The sequence below is a fragment of the Camelina sativa genome, chromosome 9 (assembly GCF_000633955.1).
Source record: "Camelina sativa cultivar DH55 chromosome 9, Cs, whole genome shotgun sequence".
Taxonomy (NCBI): Eukaryota; Viridiplantae; Streptophyta; class Magnoliopsida; order Brassicales; family Brassicaceae; genus Camelina; species Camelina sativa.
Genome location: NC_025693.1, coordinates 20377998 through 20385298, shown reverse-complemented (window position 1 = coordinate 20385298; position 7301 = coordinate 20377998). Strand labels below are relative to the sequence as shown.

Sequence of the window (7301 nt, the reverse complement as noted above, 5' to 3'; positions counted from 1 at the left end):
TAATAGTAAGACTCTCACTAGCACTCTCGGGACCGTTTTGTAAAGAGTTAATTCATTACATGTAAAATCAAACTATATATCCCTTACCTATTGTAATTAAATAATGATATCCCTATCAATCTCTCCCATCCCAAAGACTTCAACAACAAAAAACTTGATTACAAAAACACGTCATATCACAAACATTTAAACACTTGCCGGTCCACTTTAGTATAATCTTAGTTTGACTAGCATTTTTTTTTTTTTTTTGAATAATTATCATCAACTATGAAAAATAAATTCCTTTGAATCTACAATTTTTTTTTTAATTTCAAAACTCAAAAGAATGGGTCCAGTAAGTAATTAATATTTATATATATATTATTTGTGTGAATAAAATGAAATTGAGAAATAAAAATAGTAGTATAAGTTTTGGACAGCAAACTATGCAGTTATGGGTCAGTACTCAACTGCAACAAAAACAACACATGGTCTCTCTCTCTCTCACTCTCAGATCTCTCTCTCTCTTTCTTTCTCTTCTTCTCTATCCCCACTCCCATCAATTTCAAAGTTATTATTAATTTATCTTGATTTGGTAGAGAGAGAGTGAGATTAAAATTATAAATCAAGGTTGGTTTGGTTTGGGTGGGGGAAGAGGCAGATGTGGACACGTGGTGGGCAAGGAGTGGGTACAAGGAACAGTCAAAGGAGCAAAGAGAGGAGGAGGATGATCTGAGTCTGAGAGAGAGAGAGAGAGAGAGGCTTAATTAGTCAAAGAGAGCAAAGACACTATCACGGTCAAATATGGGTCTGGCTGGCTCTTTTGTTTCTCGTCCCCACCCTCACTCTTCTCTTGTCTTTTTTTTCTTCCTTTTCTAATTCTAATTCCCATTTTTATAGTATAAATCTGTTTATTTACTTACTTACTTCCTTTTTAAAAAAATTTGAACCTTTTATTTTACTAAATTTCGTAACTAATTCAGCTCGAGTTTACATAAACATAATAGTATAATACTATTCATTGCATAAACTGTGGTAACTTGAAACTAGTTATAAAAAAATTGAGTATTAACAATGTTATTTATATAAAATGTTTAATTCGTTTAAAGATTAATTTTGTTATTTCTTTATTTTGTAACCGATACATTTTTAATCTTTCTACAAACCAATTGACATGCTTCATTATCTTGACAAAAGAAAAAAGGAGTATTGGTTTAAGAAATTGCTTTGATGGTGTTAGTAACGATGATGGGAAATGATTAATTAAGAAATTAAACATAGAGATTATCGTCGCACGTGCCCGACCTGTACGGGTTACTCTTCCCCGTGGGTCTTTGGAATTTAGTGCTAAACTCTCTTTAGCTTTTTTTTGACTACGTGCGTTATTTTTCTTTCATTTCTCTTTTTATATTTTTTTACTACTTTACCCTCCTTTTTTGTTTATCTTTTTTTCACCAACATCTTTTAAAAAAAAATTAAATTTGTAAAAATGATAATAATTAAAAAAAAAAGAAAAAGATGTAGTAACAATATTATGGGGAAAGTATATATCCTTAGTTAGCGTGGATATTAAGAAAAAATAAGCTTTTTAGAAAGAAGATTTAGAATTTTACTGTTTTCTTTTGACTACTTAAAAGGATATTCTGGTTTTAAAATTTAAATCCAAATATTTATTAAAGGAATTTAAACTATTCAGTCAAAGTGGTTTACATAGATTATTCCATACTTTATTTGAAAAACATATCTCATATCTCTTTTCTTGTATAATTTGTATATCACTTGAGAAAGATAAAATTTGTTTTTTATTTTTTGGTAACTTGTAATCTTAAAGATAGGGACAAAATTGGAAATATAAAACTACTAAAACTAAAGTTTTTCAATGGTAATAAAAAAAACTGATATACAGTTTTATAATAAAACCGGGAGGTGAAGGCATGTGATGTAGCTTGCACGTGTGGTGCGCGAGTCGAGAGGACTAAACTTGACCGGCTATAGCCAATGAATTACCCGGTCACCCTTATCTTTAAATTTTTTGTTATTAGATTTTCCACCCGAATCTTTCAACAAATCTTTAATTTTTTCCCTTTCTTCTTTGTTATTTTATTTACCCCTTTTTTTTATAATAATATTTTATTTTGCTATGAAACAAAAACAAAACAATCAGTCACACTACTACTACTACCTCAGAAGAGGGTAAGAGAGAAACAAGAGAGAGTAGTAGTAGTAGTACGAGTTTCTTCGTCATTCTCACGAATTTTTCTTTTTTGTTTTCGTCATCTGGGTTTTCACAAATTCTCTTCCTTTTTTATTTTTATTATAAAATCTTTCTGAGTTTGCAAAGTGCAAATCTTTGTACTAACTGGGGTGGGTTCGTTGATTTGTTTTTCTTCTTCTTCTCATTATATTCTTTAATGATTTCTCCTTTTCCTATTTCTCGAAATTTGTGGTGTAAAAATTTCACATTTTTGAGGGCAGTTGAGGGAGGGAGGGCTTCTTCAATCATGTGTTTATGATGTTATACATCATTAACAAGAGTTGAATGAATCTCCTTTTTTGACCGTTGAAAAGAGAGCAAAAACAAACAATTAAAGCAAAGAAAGAAATAAAAAGAAGAAGATTTGTGTTGTTGTCTTGTTGAAACGCTTCTTTCTTGAGAGTTATATAAAGAGACATGCGTTTCTTTTTTGAGCTTTTTCTTTGTGGCATTGTTTTCCCCAAATGTTGTGAGTTTTAAGAGTCTGTAAAAAAAAACAAGAAAAAATTGGGTCTTTTTGAGATTTTGTTTCTTTTAGATTCTTTTTCAAAATGCCGATGTTTCAGCCGTTAAAGAGAGATGGGTTAATTGGATTTGAAGGTGGTGGTGATGGGCAAGTCTTAGATCTGGATACTGCTGTGAAAGATGGAGTTCTCGGTGGTGTTAATGGTGGTGGTGGTGTTGTTGATGAGAAATTGGATCTGAAGACCATGGTTAAGGAGCTAGATTTACAAGATATACCTTCTGTTTTCATTTGTCCCATCTCCTTAGAGCCGATGCAAGATCCTGTGACCTTGTGTACTGGTCAAACCTACGAAAGGTCCAACATTCACAAATGGTTCAACCTAGGTCACTTGACTTGTCCCACTACAATGCAGGAGCTTTGGGATGATACGGTTACTCCTAACAAAACTCTTCATCATCTCATCTACACTTGGTTCTCTCAGAAGTATGTGTTGATGAAGAAACGCTCAGAGGATGTGCAAGGACGAGCTATTGAGGTTTTGGGTACTTTGAAGAAAGCTAAAGGTCAAGCTAGGGTTCATGCGTTGAGTGAGCTTAAGCAGATTGTTGTGGCTCATCTTATGGCCAGGAAGACTGTTGTTGAAGAAGGTGGTGTCTCTGTCATCTCTTCTCTTTTAGGTCCTTTCACTTCTCATGCTGTTGGATCTGAGGTTGTTGCGATTCTTGTGAGTCTTGATCTTGATTCCGATTCTAAGTCAGGGTTGATGCAACCTGCTAAGGTTTCTTTGATTGTTGATATGTTGAATGATGGATCCAATGAGACTAAAATCAATTGCGCGAGGCTGATTAAGGGATTGGTTGAAGAGAAAGGGTTCAGAGCTGAGCTGGTCTCGAGCCATAGTTTGCTTGTTGGGTTAATGAGATTGGTTAAGGATAAGAGACATAGAAATGGAGTCTCCCCTGCACTTGGTTTGCTTAAACCAATCTCTGTTCACAAACAAGTTCGAAGCTTGATGGTTAGCATTGGAGCAGTGCCTCAATTAGTCGATATCTTACCGTCTTTAGACCCGGAGTGTTTGGAATCAGCTCTGTTTATTCTTGATGCTTTGTGTTCAGACATGGAAGGAAGAGTTGCTGTCAAAGACTCTGCAAACACCATACCTTATACCGTTAGGGTACTTATGAGGGTGTCTGAGAATTGTACTAACTACGCGCTCTCGATTCTTTGGTCTGTCTGCAAATTAGCTCCAGAAGAATGTTCGCCTCGTGCTGTTGAGGTTGGTCTTGCTGCTAAGCTGTTACTCGTGATCCAGAGCGGGTGTGATGCAGCGTTGAAGCAGCGGTCAGCGGAGCTACTCAAGCTCTGTAGTTTACATTATTCAGACACCATGTTTATTTCCAAATGCAAACTCACAAGGACAATCCAATAGCAACAGGTTACATATCTTTGGCATCAATTGATCATACAAGACATATCTCAGCGGATATGAAATGGTAAAATGCGAGTTGCGAATCTGCCCCTACACCAATGTATATATAGATGAAGAGTTCGGAACTCAAGCAATCCACAGATGGAAGCACAGGGGAAGAAGAAGCTGGGCGGGTATGTAATGTTTTCATGTCGGTTCGGTTTGCAATTAGCATTGGGAATTAGAAAGCTTGTGTAAAGTTACCACCTTTGGTTCAATCAATTTCAGAAAAAAAGGAAAAAGAAGAATTTGAAGAAAGGAACCATATTAAGTCTCTTATTGTTAACTTCTCTACTTGGGGTTCTTTTGAGAGGTTGTTTTGCTTTTTGACCATTCACAACAGAAAAAGAAAAGAAGCAAAATCTTTTGACCTGAAGTTGTTAGCCTCTTTTAAGCTTTTGAATCATTTGTTCTTTTTTCATTTCTTAGATTAGGAAATTAGACTATAAGCCTTGAGCTCATGGTTCATCATCATTATTAGTTCATCATTGTTTTCCCCAGTCTTTTCATCGTCTTAAATGTGAAGTAAATATCAAAAACGTGATTCTTGAATAATCAATCACTGTTATTGCATCGAGTGACATCCCAAAGTACAGTTTGATGTGAATTTTGATTCTTATCTAATAAGTAGAGCAGAAAATGTGGTGGAGACCAAAAGTCTGCATACATTGTGGTCTGAGAGCTACTACTGTTGTAATGAACAATTGAAAAGAAAGTTCGATTTGACAAGTGAATCATTCACAACAATTTCTACTGTATTTTGCACAAAAACACAGGCTTGTATATCACTAGTCCTGTTTTGGAAATGAGAGACTGAGCAAATCTCTGTTGTTTTGAGTGGATTTGTGTATATTATACACAGTTGTGATGTGAGAGCTTTTGTCTCGACATAAAGTAAACACAGTAGTAACCAAAACCTTTAGATGAGCTGAAATTTTTTACTTTATGGGCTTTCAAAACGAAGCCCCGTAGAGTGACAGTAACCAAAAAACCTTTGTCCTCTTTTGAAACGAGACTGAGCAAAAACCTTATGGGCTTTTTAGCTACGAAGTCCATTTCATTAACTATACGACGACGTTTCTTTAGCGTTGTTTAAGGTCACGATTGAACGAACTTGAGAGACTTTCTTTGAGAGAGATCCCAAAACAAAAAAAAAAGAATATGGCATGGTTAGCTAGATCCATTGCGAATTCTCTGAAGATGGAAGAAGATGAAGATGATGAAAAAGAAACAACGAAGGGCAAATCGATTGAAGATTCCGGTTCAGATCAACCGTCTTCTTCACCAACGTTGCTGCAAACACAGTCTCCACGAGGCGTGAAGGAAGACATCTCCGAACTCACCAAGACCTTCAGAAGTCAGCTATGGGGTGTTGCTTCTTTCCTCGCACCACCACCGCCTTCTTCCGAGACGGCGGATCATGATGACGAGACTCGGAAGTCATCGGATCTCGCGGAGGGTGATGAGGATCTGATTGCTGGGATTAGGAACGATTTCGTGGAGATCGGAGGTAGATTTAGGACCGGGATCTCGAAACTCTCTGGGAACTTACCTGTATCTGAGTTTACGAAGATGGCTTCTAATTTCTTGCAATTGGGATCGGAAGGCGCTGATTCTAAGGATCGTGATGTCGCTGTTGGAAATGCGATTGGTGTGACTGAGGAAGTAGTTGTGTTTGCTAGAGATCTTGCGATGCATCCTGAGACGTGGCTTGATTTCCCTTTTCCTGATGAGGATGATAACTTTGATGGTACACGTTTTTCGAATTCGCAGCACATTGTTAATCAGATGCTCCTAATCACACTTTCTGATTTAAATCTGTTAGGCAAAATTGTGTGAGTAATTGAGGTTATTCATGGTTTAGCTCTTTAGGGTTAGTTGGAATTGTCGTAGATCTTGGGTTTTTAATTTTACTTATGTGTGAAGGCTTTTAGTGTGTTTCATCATTGAAAGAAGTGTTGTTGTTAACTGCAGACTTTGATATGACTGATGCTCAATATGAGCATGCGCTGGCCGTGGAAAACCTTGCATCGAATCTGGCTGCGTTGAGGATTGAACTTTGCCCTGCATACATGAGCGAGTATTGCTTCTGGAGGATTTACTTTGTACTTGTTCATCCTATTTTCAGCAAACATGATGCCTTGACTCTCTCAACTCCTCAGGTAAGCTTTGATTCTCAACAGCCAACACCAATGAATGATGTTCATTCTTGTTTTTTTTTTTTCCCTCTGTTTACAAAGTTTTCGAGCTATTTGGATGGTATTTATGGTTTATGTTTCAAATTGATGATTCTTTCTGCTAATAATGAACTTTAGTAGTAGGAATTAAATTAGGCCTGCAAGTTTTAATGGTAGATTTGCGTAGTTTTTGGAGTGCTTTAAAACAATAATGGGGGTAAATAGTGAAAATTCTATGACGTGAATCACTGATTTTACCTTTTTTCATAAAGGTACTTGAATCAAGAGCACTATTATCTCACGAGCTGCTGCATAAGAGAAACAAAAGTCCAGTAGTGGTGCAAGAGAGTAGTGATACAGAAGCTGCTAGTGCGAATGTGGAACCTCTTTCTCTACCTACTAATCCTTCACCCAAATCAGAACCTGTCAAGACCATCGCTGTCGAGACAATACATTCGACTGAGACATCTGAGTTTGAGACAGAGAAGCACACAGTTGAGAGCAAGGAGGTACAAGTTGTCGACAAGCCTGTTATCGAAGAAAGATCAGGAGCAGCAAGTCATGACAAGCCGGTGCAGAGGCCAGTCGCTGGTTCTTCACCTAGAGTAATTGATGTCCAAGTGGATGATGATGATGATGTTGATGATTGGTTGAAGGATGAAGATAATGCAGGAACTGGTAGCACCGCCACCGGCACCAACCATCCTGTGCAGGATGAGGATGAAGATGTAACCTTCAGTGATCTTGAAGAAGATGACGATGACGTGCCTGTGAGTTACAAGAAATGACTCATCCGTCAAAGTCACTCACTATTACTCAAAAAAGGCTGCCACTGGAAGAATAATGTCCCACGGCTGGTCAGGTAAAGCGAGACGAAGAAAGAAATCAAATCGATGGGGCTTAAATGTTGATGACGAACAACATGATGCTGTATTTGTGTTTGTGACCCTCTCTATA

The 7301-nt window shown here is 36.9% G+C and overlaps 2 protein-coding genes across 2 annotated transcripts; both read left to right on the top strand.

The window, feature by feature from the left end:
• LOC104711504 (U-box domain-containing protein 30) lies at window positions 2141-4742 on the top strand. The gene has a single exon (XM_010428205.2). It carries the CDS (start codon window positions 2785-2787, stop codon window positions 4126-4128), a length of 1344 nt encoding a protein of 447 aa, XP_010426507.1. The 5' UTR covers window positions 2141-2784; the 3' UTR covers window positions 4129-4742.
• LOC104711503 lies at window positions 5290-7295 on the top strand. The gene is made up of 3 exons (XM_010428204.2): window positions 5290-5917; window positions 6142-6329; window positions 6617-7295. Exons 1-3 carry the CDS (start codon window positions 5329-5331, stop codon window positions 7130-7132), a joined length of 1293 nt encoding a protein of 430 aa, XP_010426506.1. The 5' UTR covers window positions 5290-5328; the 3' UTR covers window positions 7133-7295.

Excerpts from the sequence above, each read along its gene's own strand:
- LOC104711504 (XM_010428205.2), top strand. The coding sequence starts at position 2,785 with ATGCCGATGTTTCAGCCGTTAAAGAGAGATGGGTTAATTGGATTTGAA.
- LOC104711503 (XM_010428204.2), top strand. The coding sequence starts at position 5,329 with ATGGCATGGTTAGCTAGATCCATTGCGAATTCTCTGAAGATGGAAGAA. Across the intron at positions 5,918-6,141 it reads TGAGGATGATAACTTTGATG|ACTTTGATATGACTGATGCT; the intron begins GTACACGTTTTT and ends TGTTAACTGCAG. Across the intron at positions 6,330-6,616 it reads TGACTCTCTCAACTCCTCAG|GTACTTGAATCAAGAGCACT; the intron begins GTAAGCTTTGAT and ends TTTTTCATAAAG.